The sequence below is a fragment of the Toxoplasma gondii genome, chromosome Ia (assembly GCF_000006565.2).
Source record: "Toxoplasma gondii ME49 chromosome Ia, whole genome shotgun sequence".
Lineage (NCBI taxonomy): Eukaryota > Apicomplexa > Conoidasida > Eucoccidiorida > Sarcocystidae > Toxoplasma > Toxoplasma gondii.
In genome coordinates, this window is record NC_031467.1 from 1461245 (window position 1) to 1481955 (window position 20711).

Below are 20711 nucleotides of genomic sequence, written 5' to 3' on the forward strand. Positions count from 1 at the left end.
GCCGTTCGTTCCCAGCTTAGCTGTGTTACCGCGCACTCGTTGATTCCTGCTGCTCGCTACGAGAAAGGGATAAAACTAAACAGGCAATTTAGCATGCGCCTACATATGCATGCATGCAGCTTTGACGTATGTGTAGACAGGATGTCGATACACATACATATAACGGATTATGTGATGTTCCATGATATAAAGCTAGGCAAACGTGATGCTTTCGTGAACAGACGAGTGACACTGCAGGTAGCCGTTCGACTTGCAGCTATATTCGTCATGATCCCTCTTCTCGCTGTTGCAATCGCTCGTCTGCTATCTTCTTCCGACGTTGTGTATGCCTTTTGTGATCTTCACTTCCGTCATCCAGCGTTTTCCGTTCTCTCTTCGTAACCATTCGTGTTCTTCGAATGTTGCGGGAACTTCAGTCACCCTTTGAGCAGGAAGGCTCAGGTTGGTAGCCGTGTCATTGCCACCCTGTAAACTCCTCAGTATCAGCTTCTTTGCTTAACCATGAACGGATTTTCCGTGACAGCCTTGTAAGCGACCTCATTCTACCGAAGGAATGTAGACAGCGATACGCTAGATCAGGGAGTGGTGCTCGTAATTCAGTGCACGACACGCGGAGGTCTTCAACAAAGACACGAAGACTCGGGTGTATCACCATGAATCCGATTACACACTGTTTCTCCAGAAGACAGCCTCTGATCGCTCCACAGCGTCAGACTGCGACGTGAGAATTGGCAACAAAACCTTTAGACTCGCGCTAACAAAAGTTGAGCTCCGCCCATTCTACAGTAACGGGCTTTGCTTACTCGGCTTGCTCTCCCACATCTGAACGGCGTCTCAGTCAGCGCCTCGTTCACGGATTGCTCTCCTCCATACTCTGCTACAACTACAAATAACCTGCCCATACTGAGGGTCTCGCATTTAGACACATTCTTGTCAGAATCGAAGCCGACCCTTCACTGCACCATCCTTCATTCTGGCACCGCCCCCCTCATGACGTAACAAACAAGACCAGTAAGTAAAGTCTCGATGAAAGCGATTAAGCGTCAATGTCACATGGAGGTCGTACCACAAAGAGTATTCGACACGCGTGTGTTAGTGTCGTTGCCATCGAACGAACAAAAGATAATTCTGACTTCAACGCAAGGACTTCAAGAACGGTGAAATCCGTGCCAAATCTAAAACCGGGTACTATTCCCAACGTAGTCTCAGGTCAGTAAACAATATCGGTTGCCACGATCAACGCTGCAGAGATTAGACAAGAGCAACATCATACCCGCACGTTTGAACATTGTTAAATCCTCTCATTGGATATGTAAACCTGAAGGATAACCATAATTCCGTCGACCTTCATCATGAGCTCCACTGAGAACTGCACGACACAACTGTTCTCTTTTAGCTCTTGGCCACTGAACACCCACACTTCTCCACGCGATTTTGCCGCTTGAGACGAGTATCACGTGATGAGAATTCACAAAAGTCAGGTCGGTCGGATAGCAAATGGCAATATCCGTGCGTTCCCCCCCTACGGGTACTGTTGCACATGTTTACCTTAAGTCTAGGGTGCCGGTGTAAAGCACTGCGACATTAGGAAAACTACACCCGTCCCGTCCTCACCGATGCTGCGAGCGGTTGCCCGTCGATGGCATGTGTGCAGATCAATGTGCTGGCCACTCCATGTCCCACACATACGAGTAGGGAGCGACGATTTGATGGAATCGTATTCCCTCGCAGTGTGAAATACCCCGACACGAAGCCCTCCGCGTGAAGATCAATGATTTCCGGCCACAGCTCTATTCACCGGTTTTCTTCATTTTCAGCTCTGGAGACGTGTGCACCTGTCACGCAAATAGACGCCCACTATGCCCCGATCCGACTAGCACTCTCTGGCGCAGAGGAGAAAAAGTGACTCGCCTCGTGAACCAGGCGCCAGTCCCACCTCGTCCCTCTTTGCCACTCTTGGAGCTCTGCATCCACGCGAATTAAGTACATGCGTGTGGTGCCTTTGAATATGGCACCACGTAGTGCTTCAAGAATCTGAAAAACCCCTGACAAGGGGCCGTACATCAAGTACTAGTCCCTTCAACGAACATACCGGGTTCGGCAGGGAACATCAGGGTTTTTCCTCCGGAACAGTAGACGAAGAGAAAACGCGTATGCCGGACGTACAAATGAGCTGAGGGTTGGTGTGCATTGATGGCTGCTGCCCAGTTCCTGCGAGGTGGAACGCCGGACAAAAATTCTGCGTGCAACTCCGGCCGAAAAATTTTCTCTGGTATCTCGCTTGTCATGCGATATTGCGTTCGGTGGAGTCCGCTCCTCCGTTCCGCTTCGGGTACCGCTTTCCAAATAAGCTGGGACCGAGTGGAAAAAAATCGCACGTTGCGCGCCACACCGAGTCAGGTTGCACACATGTCTCTCGTGTATAGCGGTAAAGCAGCCAGGAACAAACCATATCCCCGCTAGCAGGTCACTGACCAGGCCGTGAGCGATAGTCTCGTTGTGACGCATGAAACATGACTTCACTAGGGATCTGAAGGGCGAGGGTGTATCCGGAGATGTTCACTAGGGGCAGTGGCTGACGCCGACGCCGGGTCCGACGGCGCCGTGGTCGGTGGTAATCGATGGTGGATTGAAGGCTCAGTGCCAGATGCCACAGGAGGTCCGATAGTGACGATACCTTCCTCGCTCCCTGGAGGGTTGGTGGGCGACGTGTGCAGCGCAGATGGAGCTTCACGGATGGGCCGCTTCTTGAGCGGCAGCGACAGATATCGAGTCAGCTCACGCATAGCAGCAGACGTTGCGGGGTGTGCCAGGGGAGGAGGGGCGGTCAATCGAGAAACCTCCTGAGGGGAGGCCGAGCCCTGAGACAGCGTCGGGTCTTGAGGCGGCCCTCGGCCCTCCGTTGACGTCGACGACTGGGGCCCAAGCGGAGAGACAAGAGTCGGGGGCGATGGCAGGGATGCAGCGGATTGAGCTGATAAATACGGAAGGAGCCGTGCTTTTTTGGAGGGGGGTGCCTCGATCCCGCCAGAGGTACCTTTCGTTTCGGAGGGGGCTGGGCTGCGGTGGAGAGTGCTGGAGCGAACTGGTTCTCGACGTGCTGGTACCTGTTCGCCTGAAGCCTGTGGCGCGCGTTTGACTGTTGTTGAAGAAGACGCAGTCACTTGTTCTGATCGGCGGTCTCTCTGTCGCTGAGCCAGTTGTCTGGTGAGAGTCTCAGGACCTCGGGCGGGCGCAAGGCCAGCAGCCTTGACCAGCGGGAACTCCCCCACATGTGTTAGCCAAAGAGACCTAGGCCACGTCCTAGGTGCGCCTCTTGAGCCGCTTTCGCCTGGGTACGCGCCAGTGTCCTGGAACAGATGTTTCTGTTTTGCTTTCCTTTTACCCATCGTAGGTGGGTGAGATTGCACCGCTGACAGAGCAAACTCCAAGATGAACCGGTATGACACGAGGTCGACGGAACTAAGCTAGCATATCCTTCGTAAGTATCGTGCCCCATGCGACTGCCAAAGATGCTGCTTCTCCCTGCTCAATGGACACACAAGTAACGTTTCACGTCTACACGCTGACACAACGCAGTGGCCATGGCACGGCTACAGCTGAAACCCTTCGTCGCATAAAAAACCACGTTACAGGGTTGAGCTCAACTCCGCCGAGGTTCTTACCAGATAATGCAGCGGCCTGGTGCCAGCGAGAAGTTGTGTGTTGCCGAAAGCCATAGAAATCCCAAGATCCAACCCTGTCCACGGCGGTAGCACAGTCTTACTCGCTGATTCGAAATCAGGCGGCGGTTCTGTCTCAGGGCCTGACGAAGAGGAGAGCAGGCTGTGGAGTTCCTGTTCCAGGATAAGCGCTTGAGATTCGAGTTCTTGTACCTGTGCTTGACGCCGTGAGAAGAAGCGATGATAGTTGCCTCTGTCCTGTTGTTTCCAATGCAGCTGCGTGGAAGCGGCTGGTGATCTATCATTTTCACGAATCATGCGATGGGCAAGGTGCTGGGCAATGTATACGTCCTCTCCAGTGCACCATACGTCCCGTATCAGCTGGGCTTCTCTCCGTAAGCTGTCGATGGCGAGATGCGCGAACGTTACATGAGCGTCCCCAAGAGCCTCTGTAGGTGGCCCTCACACCGTCAACAACGCACAAAAACAGACCTGAAGCAGCAATTCACGGTTTCACAAAGATGCAACTGTTATTGGTACTCTCTACAGGGATATCCTGTTGCCTCCCCCCTCTCAAAAACGCTTGAAGCTTTGCATGGAGTTCAGGTAAGCAGGTACGTCTGTGGCGTGCTCGCATGCACGTCGACGCTGATAAACTCTACGAAACCTAGACTCGGATATATTTGAACCTCTTTACAGACGGTGTTACAAAGGAGGCACGCCGACGTCGCTCAACTGTGAGGGGCTTCGACGTCCAGTGTCACGGCCAGATTGACCGGTCTTCGTCAGCACAAAGCTGAAACATGCCGTTGAGAGCGCCGAACTCACCGCGTGGGGTTCCTGCTGCCTGTGCAACTGGTGCTTGACCAGGAGATCCCGATTCCAGTGTAGCTGTTTCCTGCGCGGTTCGTAGCGAAATTCCTGCTGCTTCAGCATTCCGCTCTAGCTCGTTGGCCATGATGTTCAAGTTTTCAGCATCCTGACAACGCATACGCCCTCGATGCCTGTACTTGCTTCGCGCCAGTTGTAACCACTGACGGACTGTCTCTACACTTGGAGATCTGTTATTCAGGCGATACATGCGTAGCGCAATGTTTCTGTGTAAGAAACTCTCCATGTTTCCCCATCTGTACAGAAGCGCTCGAGCTTCTTGCCTCATCCTCTCAATGGCAAGTTGCACGTATGTCACAGCGCCCCTTTGTGGCAGCAGAATAGTGCTACCAAGCACTGTTCCGCTCAGAGAGCCTATCTGTGCAGCGCTTTCAGGAGCACCGCTCTCTGATGGTCCAGCTGAGGAAGTAATCGTCATGCTTTCGTCTGCTGTTCCCTGTTTGTAGTATTTTAGGCCACGAATGACTGAAAATACACAACATCATGCAGTGCCCAAAACCTGCACGGACACGCAACTGCGCCAGATCCCCACAATTATCGGAATTAGTGGCTTGACGAACGCTGATCCCTATGCGAATAAGTTATTTCTTCTGGTGCCTGGGTATTGGATCGACTGTTCAGCATCCCCGACCCCTAGAACGGAGTGAACACACCCATGCACCGGATTGTCAAAGAATTAGCGCAACGAGCTACACGAGACTCATATTCAAGAATTAGTGCCAACTGCGAAGTCGTACTGCCGGTGGGACTCATGAGTATAGTCGCACTGGCGTCTTCTTTCTCCGTGGGAGCGGAAGCAAGCGCACCTGGACGACCTGCCGGCCTCATTAATGCGGCAACTTGTTGAGCTTCTCCCGCCCCGACGGGAGTGCCTTCCTCAACGTCCTCCCAAATTTCGGCGTCTGAGGCAATTCGTCTATCCCATGCATTTGCCGTGGCCTCAAGTTCTGCTGCCTTCTCCAGCCGTTGCGTCACTCTCTCGTTATACCTCGTTCTGGCCGCTTGTCGCCATTCACCCACGAAGCGATCAGGCACATTTCGATTGGGAGTCCGCACCATGCGATCCGCAACGTGTTGTTCAATGTACTCCTCCCTACTGGTCCAGATTTCTCTGAGCTCCTTCGACTGCCTTCTTAGCTCCGCAATTCCGATCATGACACAAGACTTTTTGGTCAATACTGGTGCACTGACGCTTGCCGTATCTGGACCACAGGCAGCAGTGCGCACAACCAACAACCGCTAACGCTTGCTTATCCTGATTTTGACAGACACATTTACTAATGGAAACTTGATGACATCTACGTCGCTTGGAGCTCCCCATTGGCACTACCTTTCTCTTTTGGATATGGCTCGCTTGCTCCTGCCTTCAAACGAGCCTCTCCATGAACATGCCAAAATCTTTCAAACTCACACGCAGATAGCGTCGCATGGATATTCAATCCCAAATTGTCACTACTACACAAATGGGCGCGACTGGGGAAGACGGCTCATTCTTGTGTAGGAGGCGGTTTCGAGCTCACCCGGTGAGCCTGCGTCGGCGCCTGTTCTGGAGGGCTGATCACGCGTTCCGGCTTGCGGCGAGCTGTCTCCGCTGGAGCTTGGGAGGTGCACCCCAGCTGCCGCCAACCTCTGCTTTACTTCTTCCGCCATATCTTCCAGTTTTGCGGCCTCTCTCAGCCGCACAGATGACCGCTCTTGAAACCTCTTTTGCGCACGCTCCACCCATCCCTGCAGTCGTGACCACTGAACAGGACCCGACTGACTGACGATGAGACGCCCGACGCTTCGCGCCACGTAATTGTCCTCACTCCCCCATTCCTCTCGAAGCGTCTTCGCATCGCTCCTCAGCTTGCCAAGCGCAAGCTGTCCATATGTCACCTCTCCACGTCCCTCCAATAAAACGGTACGAGCAAGGCCTTCTCCCCCCGGTGCAGAGCTTCTGGAGCCAGAGTCCTTCCTCCGCCTGCATGCGCCTGCAGATCGTCTTCGTCGAGTGCCTGAAAACACAGGAACAAAGCCTGTCAACGAAGCCATCGTGCCGTCCCTTTGTGCTATCAGACCAACGCCTGTTCAATGACATACGGTTTCGTCTGTCAGCGAAGAGGTCTGCTATCTTTGGGCTGGTGTACTTCACTTGCGATGCGGTGCCTTTATGCTCGAATGGGGGATCCGCATCGCGGACTTAGCTGCCGCTTGAGCCGTGATAACGCCATCAAGTGGTGTGAAAAACGCCTACGCCAAGTCCGACAATACTCAGTGCCATGACTCATTCAACTGCCTGTTTGGAATAAGACATTCACAGCTCACTGGGATCAGCCGCTCCAGGTGTGGCTCCGCGCCCGCCTGGAGGAGCTGCTGCTGCCGACGCCGCAGGCTCTTCTTGAGTTCCAGAGGTGTCAATTGCCGAACGTGCGCTGAGCGCAAGCAATGCTTGTGCCGCCTCTAGTTCTGCCTCACTAACGGGGAGCGGTTGACCGGTGAGGTCCTTCTTGTCCAAACCCTTATCTCCCGGAACACTAGCAGCACAAGCGCCAGGATATGAGACAGTATTTTGTAGCAAAATCAACGTTTGAGCCCACAGGTTTCGGGAGAGAATCCAAGCTATGCAGATCCAGCCGGGGCAGGGGCGACCGCAAATTACTTGCTCCACTGAGCAGCTGATTGCTGCGAGGGCTGTCCTTAAGAGAGCAAGCCGTGTCACCATTTGGCTGTATCGAAGTACCTGTCAAACTCCATAACATCTGATCTGAATGACACGCAAGCCGGCAACGCAAAGCGTGATACTGGTGGTTGGGAGCTGTGAGGGAAAGCAGACCAAACGAAAGCACCGGGAAGAACACTGCGTTCTCCGGAGAAGCGAGGCAAGTGAGAAGGGTTATCTGCCTGCGAAACAGAACATGTTGTTCTTCTCCTCTCGTGATGATACGGCACATAATAGACAGTTACGTCAGGGGATCACTCGCAATCGTCCTCGGGTGTATGGACAGTCTTGTCTGAGCGGGAGGGAAAGTGTGAAAGTATATATGACAAGCGCTGGTGGGCCAGCATTGTCGTATGAAGCCGGTCACTATGGTCACCAATCCTAGAAATACCTGCACGGTCAACTCGATAGCGATGCGGTGATGGGAGGGACGGGCGGCCACGCTGTCTCCGACCGGAGACATGTAGATCACTCAGTTCGTAGAAGCAACGGAGGAAGGGCCTTGAAGAGGAAGAGGTCGGATTTATTCTCCATTTTGTCCTAGCGTCCTGCCACGGAAAACTAGTCAAGCAGATTCGTTCGTAACAGCATTCGCATAAGCTATTGTTTACCTTGGTACTCTACCCCCCGCCCCTCAGAGACGCACCCACAAGAAGGAGGAATTTATGTCAGAAATCGACCAGTACGAGAACAGCTTCAGGAGATCGTCGCATAGCGGCTGCATGGAATCTGCTTTCGGCGCAAGCGCTGTAGGTGGGTAGTGTGCTTTTACCGTGCTTTGTGTTAGCATGGTTTCGAGAACTCCCATTATATCTACGAGAATATTTCAGGCACTCCTTGTCTTTTATCGGTGTGCACTGAATCTAAATTCATGTTATAATTTCGGTTATCGAGTTCTGCCCATAGGCATTTTGCTGCACCTGCACACTTACGGCGTACAGAAGTGGATGAAGCAGATGGGAAGGCAGCTTACGATACAAGGATGTCTCATACCTCTGTGCTGGCTATGTTGACTGCGCCGCTCTATGAAAATCGCTACACTTCACAACCCCCCCGGCATGAACGATTTGCTGCCAGCAACTCGGCGCGTGATGCATTGACGTCCGTGCGGTTGTGTCGACTTGCCGTAAATGTCCGCAGCGTGAGTGCTGGAGACGCTGCTCAGGCAAGGCCTTACATCAGATTTGTGGGTGTGAAGAACTCCGAGTTACTGAATCCATCCCAACCACTCCACTGCTTCACCAAACCCAGGGTGAGCGCTGAAGGGACGGCAGAAATGCGTCAACCAGCATGACACGGGACACTAAGAGTTACACTAACCGACACCGTATTTGATGGGCGTGAAGCTGGTTTGTCTCAACCACTTATCCCAGGAAGTTGCTCATTCTAGGTGAGCAGCCACGCTTACAGGTATCGATTAATGCCAGGTCGGCCAGGTGGCGGTAGTAGAGATCGATGCACAGCCGTACACAAGATGTTGCGCAGGTTTCTGAAGCGTGTCTGTGTATTTCAGGTCACATCAATGGAGGACTGTATGAATGGAATTTTCTTTATTGAGGACGTGCTGTTCTTGGTGTCAGTAGTATCATTAGTTCTATAAACTTTCTTCGTACATGTGTCTCTATGGAACCGTATGCAGGAGATACGGCGTTGGTGCGATAAGCGAGACAACCGGAATTCCACACGTGTGATGCTACCGATTGGAATCTTTCGTAGACGTTTGTGTTGGTCTAAAGTGTTGGCCGGTGCACGTTCCATGCATCTGACTGAGGAGCAAGACGCGTAGGAACAGCTCCTTCCTTCAGTGTGCCAAACCCAAATGGTAAAAGCTCTCGTCGTGGGGACCACTGAGGTGCAGTCTCTGGTCCAGTAACGGGTATACCTCAGCTCCAGAAACCAGTTCGAATCTCACAAATATTTCCACTGACGGAGCCTCCCTCTCATTCCGACTCCGTGACACACTACTAAACGCGGCACGCGTCGAAGACCAGATTCCAATAACACCTGGTTCCCCGTCGCCAGCTTTTAGGGCTGGCCACGCCCGGGTGATAAGTAGATGAGCGTGTTGGCTTGCAACACAGAGGCACCTGACACTGCACAAAGGGATCAAACTCAGAAGGATGCTCATATATCACACATGCTCGCATATAACGGCCAGACAGACATACATAAATATCGGAACTTCACCCTCTAAACGTCACACCACGAGGACATGCGTGTGTGTAAAATGTGTATTTCGCCACCCACTGTCACGTGGCACGGCGGCCGCTACCTTCTGTTTGTTAGTTGTGTGGGGGTGTCGAACCTAGCCGTCTGTCGAGGTTGTGCTTCCAGGCAGTCTCATGCACCGATGCCGGATAAAACTGGATAGAGACAAGACTAACCGCGTAAGGATTTCTGCAGGCGCAGCATTGTAGGCACACACATCTCCTGTGTCGAACTGGAAACCAGAAAATACAACCATAAAATCGCCACAACCCGGCACCCTCCCCCCCAATAAGGATGGCCCTGTTGTGATGCACGACACGAGACATCACCGGCGTTCTGGAGGGCGAGGTTGTAAAAGACGACCACCACCAGAAGCAGTCGCTGATGTCGAGCCTGGCTCTGACGGCGTCGTGTAGGGTAGCGACTCATGCCGCAGTGGAGCCTCAGTGCCCGACGTCGCAAGAGGTCGGATGGAGACGAGACCGAGCCCCTGCTCGCTCCGAGGCGGGCTAGTGGGCGACGTGTGCAGCGCAGATGGAGCTTCACGGATGGGCCGCTTCTTGAGCGGCAGCGACAGATATCGAGTCAGCTCACGCATAGCAGCAGACGTTGCGGGGTGTGCCAGGGGAGGAGGGGCGGTCAATCGAGAAACCTCCTGAGGGGAGGCCGAGCCCTGAGACAGCGTCGGGTCTTGAGGCGGCCCTCGGCCCTCCGCTGCCGTCGGCGACTGGGGCCCAAGCGGAGAGACAAGAGTCGGGGGCGATGGCAGGGATGCAGCGGATTGAGCTGATAAATAAGGAAGGAGCCGTGCTTTTTTGGAGGGGGGTGCCTCGATCCCGCCAGAGGTACCTTTCGTTTCGGAGGGGGCTGGGCTGCGGTGGAGAGTGCTGGAGCGAACTGGTTCTCGACGTGCTGGTACCTGTTCGCCTGAAGCCTGTGGCGCGCGTTTGACTGTTGTTGAAGAAGACGCAGTCACTTGTTGTGATCGGCAGTCACGCTTTTTCTGGGCCTTTTGAGTCGTGGAAGGCTCAAGACGTCGACTGGATGCGACCTCACCGCCGTCGCCGCTGCTAGGCGCGTCCAGGCGGAATGCGGCGACAGGTGTTAGCCAAAGTGACCTAGGCACCCGGAGTCCTCCGCCGCTCGAGGAACCTTCACCAGGTTGCTCGGAGCTGCTCGGGGCCAGGTGTTTCCGTTTCTCTTTTCTTTTGCCCGACACACCCGGGCTGGACTGTTCCGCTAACAGAACCACAGCCAAAAGGAATCAAGACGTCACACGGTCCACTATTGTCAGCCGGTACAACTAACTTGTGCGATCTTGACATAGGCAGTTAATTTACAGCCTCAGCGAACTGGCACGTTTATGCGAGCATGAATGGCCAGAAATCAACGACACGGTGCTGCTGTCCTGTCCTGGCAATGCGGGAAGCGGTTCGTCGCCCCGTTGCCGTCACAGATCTGACCCGAAGTCGTCGAGGCCCGCCACCACAGCGATAGTCCCACACCATGTGGACGTGCGATGGCAGACCCGAAAGCTACATGGTCCGTGGCACACTCATACACGGCTAATTTGAAACGTGCCGAGAGCGGCGGCGTAGACTCACCAGTCTCTTCGGAAACCGGCGGTGGGCTTGCCTCATGGGCGCGTGCTGACGAGAGGAGGCTGTGAAGTTCCTGTTCCAGAGCCAACGCCTGAGCTTCTAGTTGCTCGGCCAGCTTCCGCTTTTCGGAACTCCGTCGCTCATACCGGTTTCCTGCTTCAGTTTTCCACACCCTCAGCGTGCTTTCGGACGGCGAAGGTTGTCCGGTACGCACTACACGATGTGCCACCTGGATCGCTACGTACATCTTTTTTCCACAGCCCCATAGCGCTCGTATCTTCTCTGCCCTTCTCCGTAAGCTGGCAATGGCGATGTGTGCGAACGTGGCGTCGCCTTCCCCAGGTATCCGTATGCGTGGTCCTGACAACGTCACGAACACACAGACATCGACTTCAGCAGCCGCTGGCCCTGGGTCCCACAGAAATATGCCTGTTAGTTGCAAGGCCTGGCGCCCACACGAGTGGGCTTTTGGATAGACCTGAGGTGTGCTGTTACTGCTGTGGCGAACCAACACAATACAGCTGATATACTGTGTGATAACAAGGCTAAATTGTGTTCGACGACGCCACTAAGGACTATGTAAAACTGGGCATAAACAAGCTCTTGGTCTCTGAATGATCGCGACGTCGTGAGACCATGCCAGACAGAATGGAGCTGTGATGCCGTAAAGTCGGCAACTCTGAAGGAGGGCACCTGCCATCCCAGGTCATACACTCTATCCCGTGAAATGATGCGATGGCTAGAAAAATTCGGGGAACTCACCGCCTGCCATTCCTTCTGCTTGTGCGGCTTGCGAAGGACCAGCAGATTCCGAAGGCGGAGCAGTTGGCTCCTGGGATGTCCGTATCAACACTCCTGCCGCTGCCGCCTCCTTCTCTAGATTGTCGGCAGCGCGTCTCAAATCCGCGGCCTCCTGGAGGCTGACACATCCGCGATACGAGAACCTGCGTGCCGCTAACGTCATCCATCGCCTTGTTGTATCTGGAGGCGGATTTCTATTATTCTCTTGGAGCATGCGGCACGCAAGGTTGTCCTGTACGAACGCAGCGGCGCTGCGATACTTCTTCTCCCAAGCGTCAGCCTCTTGCCTCATCTTGTCGATGGCAAGTTGCACATAGGTGGTTGCCTCATGCCCTGGCACATCAATATTGCTGCCGAAGAATGTACCACGGAGTGAGCTCATCTGCGCTTCGACTTGAGGCACACTGCTCTCCAATAGCTCAGGTGGCACGGCACTGGCCGCCCCTTCGTCTCTTGGTTCCCGTTTCCGGCGGCCACGACCACGCGCCACTGAAGTCACAAACCACCATGCCGTGCCCGATAACTATTTAAGAAGTGCTGATGTAATGAATGCATACCTCTTTCAGCGAATAAGCTCCGCTGACACAAGAACCTGCGCTACCGATTTTCTTCATCTCTCATGCGGCCCATTCGATACCGCGTTCAGCATACCCGATACACATAACGTAGCGAACCACTGGTTCCCCGGATTATCGAATCATCCGTGTTAGTGGGGGTCCTGTGACACTTTCGCAAAGATAGATAGCCATTTTCAAGGCGCTGGCATCGGGCGGCCTCGTTCCCTCCCCCCCCCCCCCACAGACGGAAACCTTCTCAAGAGAAAACCAGACGCACCTGGACGCCCCGCCGTAGGGTCTGGCCCTGCGGCTTGTTTAATTGCTTTCTTGCGGGAGGGGGTGCCTTCGACGGGACGAAGGGGTGTCACGGCGCCTGTAGCAATCTGTCTCTCCCATTCAGCTGCCAGAGCCTCAAGTTTCTCCGCTTTTTGTTGCCAAAGCGGACTACTGTTATAATAGCGTGCTCTTGCTTGGGTTAACCATTGGTCTATTCGACGATCTGTGGGGTCGACGTTTGTGGACTGCGCCAGACGAACAGCCGCTTGTTGCACAATGAAGGACGTTTTGTCACTCAGTTTTTCCCTTAACTCAGCAGCTTCCTTTTTTAGCTTGCTGAGGCCCACCTGCAGATAGGTGCCGTTGCTACTCCCATGAGTCGAGGTATCGGACGCAGCAGCTGCGGACGGCACGACACACCAGAGTCGATACTCTTGTCACGCAAATGAATTCTTCAAGCGCCTACACAGATACGCTTCCATTGCTACTAAACGATGGCTGATCATCTGTGGGACTCAGCTGCTCAACGAACACCCTAGGGAGCAGGAACAGATGTCGCTGCTTCGGTCATGGGATGGGCCTCTACGTGGAAAAATCTGTAAAACCACTCGATTTCTTTCTTTGACAGCGGTGACAAGAAACTCCACCGTTATGGTGTCACTGCTATACAACTGTGCCAGGACCGGCACGCTGTGGTCGTCTGATCAAGGATGTGATTGGGAGATTACCTGGTGTCAGTCCATCTCCATCTTTTCTGGAAGCTCGCTCACTCGCTTCGGATCGCGACGCGCTGCTTCCCCCAGAGCCTGAGACGTCCACCCCAGCTGCCTCCAGCATCGCTGCTACTCTGTTCGCCAGCGCCTCCAGTTCTGCGGCCTGTCTAAGTTGCGCAGGCGAGCGTATCTCATACTTGTGTCTAGCTTCAATAGCCATGCGCGTTATCTGTGACCGTGTAACGGCAGCACATCTCTTCAAGACGCGACGCCCAACAGCCATTTTGACGTACACATCCTTACAACCCCATTCCTCTTGAAGCGTCTTCGCATCCCTCCTCAGCTTCTCAATCGCAAGCTGCCCAAACGTCACCTCTCCACGGCCCTCCAATGAAACCGTACGGGCAAGGCCTAGTCCTCCTGGCGCAGAGCTTTTGACTCCGGAGTCCTTCACCGGTTTGCGTCTGGCTACAGGTTGACTTGATTGCGTGCCTGGTAAAAACCAGAGAAAAACGTGTCAACGAAGTCAATGCGGGGTTCACGTGTGCGATGCAACCAACAAGTGTCCAGTGCTATGCGGTTATCAGCTGTCCGCGGAGAGGTCTGCTATCTTTGGGCTGGTGTACTTCACTTGCGATGCGGTGCCTTTATGCTCGAATGGGGGATCCGCATCGCGGACTCAGCTGCCGCTTGAGCCGTGATAACGCCATCAAGTGGTGTGAAAAACGCCTACGCCAAGTCCGACAATACTCAGTGCCATGACTCATTCAACTGCCTGTTTGGAATAAGACATTCACAGCTCACTGGGATCAGCCGCTCCAGGTGTGGCTCCGCGTCCGCCTGGAGGAGCTGCTGCTGCCGACGCCGCAGGCTCTTCTTGAGTTCCAGAGGTGTCAATTGCCGAACGCGCGCTGAGCGCAAGCAATGCTTGTGCCGCCTCTAGTTCTGCCTCACTAACGGGGAGCGGTTGACCGGTGAGGTCCTTCTTGGCCGAATCATCATGTCCTGGAGCACGAGCAGCAAATGCCCTGATACACAGTTCGCCATGAAAGAGGAGTGTTGAGGAAGGTGCCCACAGGTTGCGGAAGATATCCAGAGCTACGCGGATCCGGCAGAGGTTGGAGTGGTTCCAAATGTTTTCCTCCACCGAGCAGCTGATTGCTGCGACGGCTATGCTTACAAGCGCATGCCATGTCACCATTTGGTGATTTCAAAGCACCTGCCGAACCCTGTGAGACCTGAACTGAATGTCCGGCAAGGCGGCGACGCAGGCGCATGATACCGGTGTTTAGGCGGTGTGGGGGAGACGGACTAACAAAAGCACGGCTATCTGGCGAAATGACAGAGAAATGGGGAAGACTTTCTGCATTCGAACGTGTATTTGCCGCCCCGCGAGCCTCGTAATGACATGCCACCTGGTGGGCAGCTACCCGATATGGGTCATGTGAGCCGCTGGTGCCGCCAACGTTGGCGATGTCTGGATGGCAACGATGCTGAGGACATAAGGTATGGCAAGGCTTCTTGAAGCGCCTTTGTCGCATGCAGATGAGAGCAACCGGGTGGCGACTCCGAAAAATATTCGAGCGCGAGATGCTGTTGAACAGCCAGCCGGTGGTGCGGCTGACCAGTGGGTAGGACGGGTGACCAGCCGGTGGCAGGAAGCTGACACCGAGGTGACGCTGTCTCCGATAGGGCGGCTTATTTCTACAGGCGACAGTGGAAATACAGTGAACGGGAGATGTTTGGGTTCGACTTACCCGTTTATAAGTGCTCCGACAAGGAAAGGAAAGCAAGTATTTTCGGTGGTGGTGACACTCATGGACACCCGATTTCGGATGGGCACTCATCCCGTGGCGCTTTAATAGGCACGTACGTACGCAGAGGAGACACATCAGTTGGCTGCCGACGATATTGACTTCAGGCGATGTTCCGACGGGAAGAGCTTAAGATGGCAGGTAATGCCCTGTCGCATCGTCGAAGCGTGAGGACGCAGGAGGGTTCTATCAGTCGAGATCCAACGTGTTTGATTACTACTCCTTGACGGCGACAGGTAGCAAAGACAGGAATTTTATGGCCGCTGCCGTGAGGGCATCCTCAATTACAAGCCGGTACCCTACAAGCCAGTTGTCGCATCTGTAACATAGAAAGAGGGTGGAGATGTGGGTCTGTGTCGACGAGGAAGTGGTTGTGAGGAACGCATTTCCCAGACAGGATTAGTGGGAACAGGCGTCGTGATAGCCGGAAGTACTCGCCCGACTCCTGAGCGAGGAAGTTGCACACATTGGTTGCAGAGCAGAGTCTCCGAGACGCATGCAGACGTGCAGTCACAGCGCAGGTGTTCATCCTTTGTGCGCGTGCTGCGGCACGAATGGCCCATCGCTCGAGCTGTTTTGGGGTATCCAATACGGCACCTCATCGGCAACACACACAGGTGCCTGCTTACCGGCAGCAATGACTCTGTTGTTGACCGCGCATATTCCGTTGTACATACTGGCATCCCGAACATCTGTATCATATCGGGGTGGGGTGAAGCACATGGGTACGTAGCTTGCGAGATATGGATGTCTCGTACGTGTGTGCTGCCTCTGTTGACTGCACCGCTCTATCAGCCTCACTTCACTCCCTCCCGGCATGAACAGTGAGCCGCTGGCAACTGGGCGCGTGATGTGTTGACATTCGCACGATTGTCGAGATGGCCTGGTGCTCCTCAGCGTCACTGCTGGAGATGCTCCCCGAACAAGGTGCCACATTGGACCAGCGTGGCTGAAGCCCGTCGACTTACCAAGTCCACACCAACCACTCCAGCGCTTTAGCGACAAGGGTGGTCGCTGAGGGGGAAATACAGGCGCATCAGCCCACAGGACGAGGTGCGACGAGCATTGCACAAGGCACCGCGTTTGGCGGACTCGGTGCCGATTTCACGCAGATGCCTCTTTTTGAAATTTGTTCGCTGTAGACAAGCAGCCAGCTGCTCTGATAAGCATTTATGAATACCGGGTCAGTCAAGTGGCGTCAGCCGTGGTCCGTGCGTTACCATACATACAGTGTCGTGCATGTTTGTGATCGGTTTGGGGCGTCGGTGCGATCGGCGAGACGGTCGGAATTCCACACTCTTTTTCAGTGCTGCTCTGCCGGGACCTACGTGCTTGCATCCCATGCACATGGATGAGTAGCGAAATGAGATTGACTAGATTCTCGTCCTACAGTGCATAGTCCACAAGTGGCTGTCCCCGCTGGGACCGTGGACGTCCGGTCTTGCCTCGAATCACTGGTCTAGTTCATACTCAGAACTCACTCCAACTCTCACGTAGGTGGACAGCGACAGAACCTCCCTTCCACTACGGCTGTGTGGCCCACAGGAATAAACGCCAGTTGCTTTCGAAACCTGGATTCTATTAGCATCTGGTCCCTGGTCGTCCGTTGCTAGAGCTTGTAACCCGCAGATACGTGCACATGTGTGGTGCCTTGAAACAGAGGTCCATGATCTCCCCAAAAAAGCCAACTCAAAACGGTGCTCTTGCGTCAAATTTGCTTCCCGAAAACTACTACTCAGACGCTAGTCTGATCAGTACCATCGTACTGGGAGTAATCATCTCTGAGACAGGATTCTTTATAAGCTTTTTCTGGGGTAGTCAGTTCTCTTGATGTAACAGGTGTGACACTACATTCCCGCTTGTTACTAGTGTGGGGTTGTGAAGCATCGTCGCCGGTCGAGTCTGCGCGCGTCCAGGTAGTTTTGTGGACTGGTTTTCCGTTAACGCTGGACCGAGGCGGGAAGTTCCACGAATGAGGTGTGCATCCTGAGTCGTCGATACACACATCTCTTCTGTCAAGCCGGAAACCGGATCAGACGAAACCGTATTTTCGCTTACATCTCACTACCCATGTCGCTAAGGGTGGTCCTGCTGAGAAAAGTGGAAGGGGTATCATCGATGAGAGCGAGGGTGCGTATGGAGACCCCCAACAGAGGCTGATGCCTGACCTGGGTCCGACGGCGTCGTGGAAGGTAGCGATTCATGACGGAGTGAAGTCTCAGTGCTCGATGTCGCAAGAGATCGGATGGCGACGAGACCGAGCTCCTAAACGCTCCGAGGCGGGCTGGTGGGCGACGTGTGCAGCGCAGATGGAGCTTCGCGGATGGGCCGCTTCTTGAGCGGCAGCGACAGAGATCGAGTCAGCTCAGATATAGGAGCAGACGTTGCGGGGTGTGCCAGGGGAGGAGGGGCGGTCAGTTGAGAAACCTCCAGCGGTGTACCCGGACCCTGAGACAGCGCTGAGAAATGAGGTGGTCCCGGGCCCTCCGTTGACGTCGACGACTGGGGCCCAAGCGGAGAGACAAGAGTCGGGGGCGATGGCAGGGATGCAGCGGATTGAGCTGATAAATAAGGAAGGAGCCGTGCTTTTTTGGAGGGGGGTGCCTCGATCCCACCAGAGGTACCTTTCGTTTCGGAGGGGGCTGGGCTGCGGTGGAGAGTGCTGGAGCGAACTGGTTCTGGACGTGCCGGTACCTGTGCGCCTGAAGCCTGTGGCGCGCGTTTAACTGCTGTTGGCGAAGACGCTCCCCTTTGCCGTGATTGGCGAGTGCGTTTCCTCTGGGCCTGTAGACTTGCGGAAGGCTTATGGCATCGGGTAGACGCGACTCCACGGGCCTCTTGCAGCGGCAACTGCGCCAGAGGAGTTAGCGAAAGCGACCTAGACGACAGCGTAGCTTCTACGCCGCTTGAGGAGCTTTCACCATGGTGATCGACAGTGGTCTGGGGTACGTGTTTTTTCGTTACCCTTTGTTTTTGGACGACGTCGGCCGGCTGGACTGCGCCGCTAACAGAACCACAACACTGATGGCTCACCACGAAACGAAGTCGACACAGTTCAGCCAAAACACCTATTTTGGGACATCGTGCTCGAAACAACTTACTCAGGTGCCGTTCCCTCTACGCTAAGCGGACTGAAGCACAGGCACTAACAGTTGATTCGATGTGGACAGAAGGCGGCGGCGCTGCAGCTCGGGTTACGTTTCGTCGCTCCGTAATGATCACGACTCTAGTGCTGGCCGCTCGACTCCAAGACGACTCGAACCGCATTCCGTACCGCCCTGGTACTGGACAAGGTGTGTGTTGGGCAGAGTCATACATAATGGTAGGTTGAAACGTGTTCCTGGCGTTGGTGGAGACTCACCACCTGATTCGGAATCATGTGGTGTTTCCACTTCACGTGCCTTGGGTTGGTGAACTGCAGCTGTGGATCAATAGAATTCCCGAGCGCTCTATGCTGACTGTTGCCGTTCTGAGGGGACTGGCGACGGATCGCTCCCACGGGCCATGCGATTACCATGCCTCTGGGCAACAAGATGATCTGCGCTATGGTACCACCTCGCCGGCAACTCTGGTGTTCCTATTGGGATATCCGTAACTTGTATTTTACCCCTAGAACATAATCGTTTTGCAGTAATCGAACGGTCGTACGATAATGAAACCAAACACGTGTAGCTGTCTTGTAAGCACTGCAGTTGGTTGGTGGTGTCCAGCAGTCATGAAGAATTCGGTTGTCTCTATCTCGTAAACTGGAGTCGTATTTTTCTTCGTGGTTGACGATGACAAGGTATGCGAACGCCTCGTGAACCTCTCCAGGCGCTGACGTCTGTGGCGATCTGACGTTTGCAACACACAAACGCAGACCTGCAGAACCGCTTCGGGGTTCACAAAGGTCTTAAGGTTCCCCGAAATTGCTAGCGTAGTCACTGGTTGCCTGCCCCCCCCCCCGCCGATGAAGGCGCTTCTCTATGGAGCTGAGAAGTCCTGATACTTCACGCCTGTGGCGTTAACACGCACCACAGCTGATGAACCGTATCAAGCACTAAGATAATTGTATTTTGAATTACTGATGGTTATGATCTTGAACTGGTCGGAAAGTCACCCATTCGCTCGGAAGAACGCTGAGATTCTGTGACACCGTCACACGCATACGCTCTGTGTCAGAGCGAAGTGTTGAGGAGAGGAAAGAATTCTGTACAAGCTCCAGCTCCTACAGGCTGTAGCGTGTGAGACTGGAGTCTCAGGGGAGGTTCAGCGAACTCCCCGACTGAAATTCCATCGACAATTGTACCAGCCAGATTACCATCATATTCCAATCTATGCGTGTCAGGCTCCTGGGAGCTTCGTATCAAGACTCCTGCTGTACTTGTCTTCTCTAGCTCTTTTTCATAGGTGAACATTTTAGCAGCGTCACAGGCTGGTGTTCGTGGGTATCCTTAATATCTCGGTTCAGTTCATCGCTTTTTGACGAGTGACCTCCTTAGATTTTACAGTTTAGTACCCTTCAATGTTCTTATGTAGTTGCAGCTGTTTGTTGGTCAACGTATCATCAAATCGGATTGCCTCGTTTTTTGCCCGTCGTCTCCGTTCACATATGTTCCATTGAGAGCGAGCCGCTGCAGATGTTGTCTGTCTGTTTTCCAGAAGAGACACACCAATGTTTTCTTTTTTCCAAAGGATTGTACTGTTCGCTCGATGTAGCGGTTAGTTGAGCTGCGACGCAACCCACACAAGCCGTGGGGTCTAAAGGTTACGGTTTAGGGGTTACGGTTTAGGGGTTACGGTTTAGCGAACGGAGCAAACGAACGGAATCTGAGACGGAAATGCTGCGAGAGTGTGAAGGGGGAACCTCCAACAACCCCTGTTATTGAATATGGCATCTCCACATCACCTAGCATGCGGTTCCGTCTACAGTGGGAGACCAGGTGCAACGCGGGCCAACGGTGACATCCCAGCGTTGGACGTCACCCGGATGGACCTCATAAAAAACCTACGCGACGAAAAGTCGGCCTCGAGCTGTTCATACCATAGAAAAATTTACAACCTCTGAATGGTCTTTGGTAGCTTTTAGAAACACAGATCCCCGATGGTAGAAGGAGATTTTTTTCAGGTCACTCAATGCCCTTGTCATAACAAGTAGAAGACAGTTTTACATGTGCTGTTTCAGGGGTGCTGTAATGGTATGTAGTGCTTTTGGGAATTCCGAAAGGCTGCATCTTAACGCAGCACTCACGTGTTTCAGTGACAACATTCCCACGCACAACCAAACTGCAACCTCTTCGGTTCTGGGAAATCGGGCTCAGTAAGAATTCAGTTAGTACATGTTAAATTGGCTCACGAGGATGCTGCATACTCTCAAAGTTTCAGAGCAACACTGTTACCCAGCGACAACGGCTCCTCGGTGTCGCAGTACAGCCGAGCCCTCTGGCACATCCATACACTGAGGACTGCTTTTAAAGTGTTGCACACCGATGAAACATATTCCGTATA

The 20711-nt window shown here is 53.8% G+C and overlaps 4 protein-coding genes across 4 annotated transcripts; 1 reads left to right on the top strand and 3 right to left on the bottom strand.

Annotated features, from left to right (window-relative positions):
• Positions 1-4303, bottom strand: TGME49_295960 (hypothetical protein). The gene is made up of 2 exons (XM_018782291.1): positions 3767-4303; positions 1-3412 (listed from the first exon to the last, which is right to left on the bottom strand). The coding sequence occupies exons 1-2, from the start codon at positions 3978-3980 to the stop codon at positions 2523-2525; spliced, it is 1104 nt and encodes a 367-aa protein (XP_018638544.1). The 5' UTR covers positions 3981-4303; the 3' UTR covers positions 1-2522.
• TGME49_295950 (KRUF family protein) lies at positions 4168-7880 on the bottom strand. The gene is made up of 6 exons (XM_018782290.1): positions 7646-7880; positions 6861-7299; positions 6074-6550; positions 5360-5755; positions 4389-5018; positions 4168-4329 (listed from the first exon to the last, which is right to left on the bottom strand). Exons 2-5 carry the CDS (start codon positions 7255-7257, stop codon positions 4423-4425), a joined length of 1866 nt encoding a protein of 621 aa, XP_018638543.1. The 5' UTR covers positions 7258-7299; positions 7646-7880; the 3' UTR covers positions 4168-4329; positions 4389-4422.
• Positions 7881-8039: 159 nt separating this feature from the next.
• Positions 8040-9040, top strand: TGME49_295945 (hypothetical protein; the record flags this gene model as incomplete). The annotated part of the gene is made up of 2 exons (XM_018782289.1): positions 8040-8506; positions 8894-9040. Exons 1-2 carry the CDS (start codon positions 8237-8239, stop codon positions 9038-9040), a joined length of 417 nt encoding a protein of 138 aa, XP_018638542.1. The 5' UTR covers positions 8040-8236.
• A 22-nt stretch (positions 9041-9062) lies between these two features.
• Positions 9063-20218, bottom strand: TGME49_295935 (KRUF family protein). Its single transcript, XM_018782288.1, has 6 exons — positions 14215-20218; positions 13426-13902; positions 12699-13097; positions 11826-12353; positions 11067-11423; positions 9063-10701 (listed from the first exon to the last, which is right to left on the bottom strand). Exons 1-6 carry the CDS (start codon positions 14609-14611, stop codon positions 9788-9790), a joined length of 3072 nt encoding a protein of 1023 aa, XP_018638541.1. The 5' UTR covers positions 14612-20218; the 3' UTR covers positions 9063-9787.
• Between the last annotated feature and the right edge of the window lie 493 nt (positions 20219-20711).

Bases quoted from the DNA above. Each gene is read 5' to 3' on its own strand.
- TGME49_295935 (XM_018782288.1), bottom strand. From the start codon at position 14,611: ATGGTGACATGGCATGCGCTTGTAAGCATAGCCGTCGCAGCAATCAGC. The intron at 11,424-11,825 runs GTGAGTTCCCCG...TGACGTTGTCAG, and splicing joins AGCAGAAGGAATGGCAGGCG to GACCACGCATACGGATACCT. The intron at 10,702-11,066 runs GTGAGTCTACGC...TGGTTCTGTTAG, and splicing joins GCCGGTTTCCGAAGAGACTG to CGGAACAGTCCAGCCCGGGT.
- TGME49_295950 (XM_018782290.1), bottom strand. From the start codon at position 7,257: ATGGTGACACGGCTTGCTCTCTTAAGGACAGCCCTCGCAGCAATCAGC. The intron at 6,551-6,860 runs GTGAGCTGTGAA...CTGTGTTTTCAG, and splicing joins ACCTGGAGCGGCTGATCCCA to GCACTCGACGAAGACGATCT. The intron at 5,756-6,073 runs GTGAGCTCGAAA...CCTGTGGTCCAG, and splicing joins CGCCGACGCAGGCTCACCGG to ATACGGCAAGCGTCAGTGCA.
- TGME49_295960 (XM_018782291.1), bottom strand. From the start codon at position 3,980: ATGATTCGTGAAAATGATAGATCACCAGCCGCTTCCACGCAGCTGCAT. The intron at 3,413-3,766 runs GTAAGACTGTGC...TTGCTCTGTCAG, and splicing joins GCCTGATTTCGAATCAGCGA to CGGTGCAATCTCACCCACCT.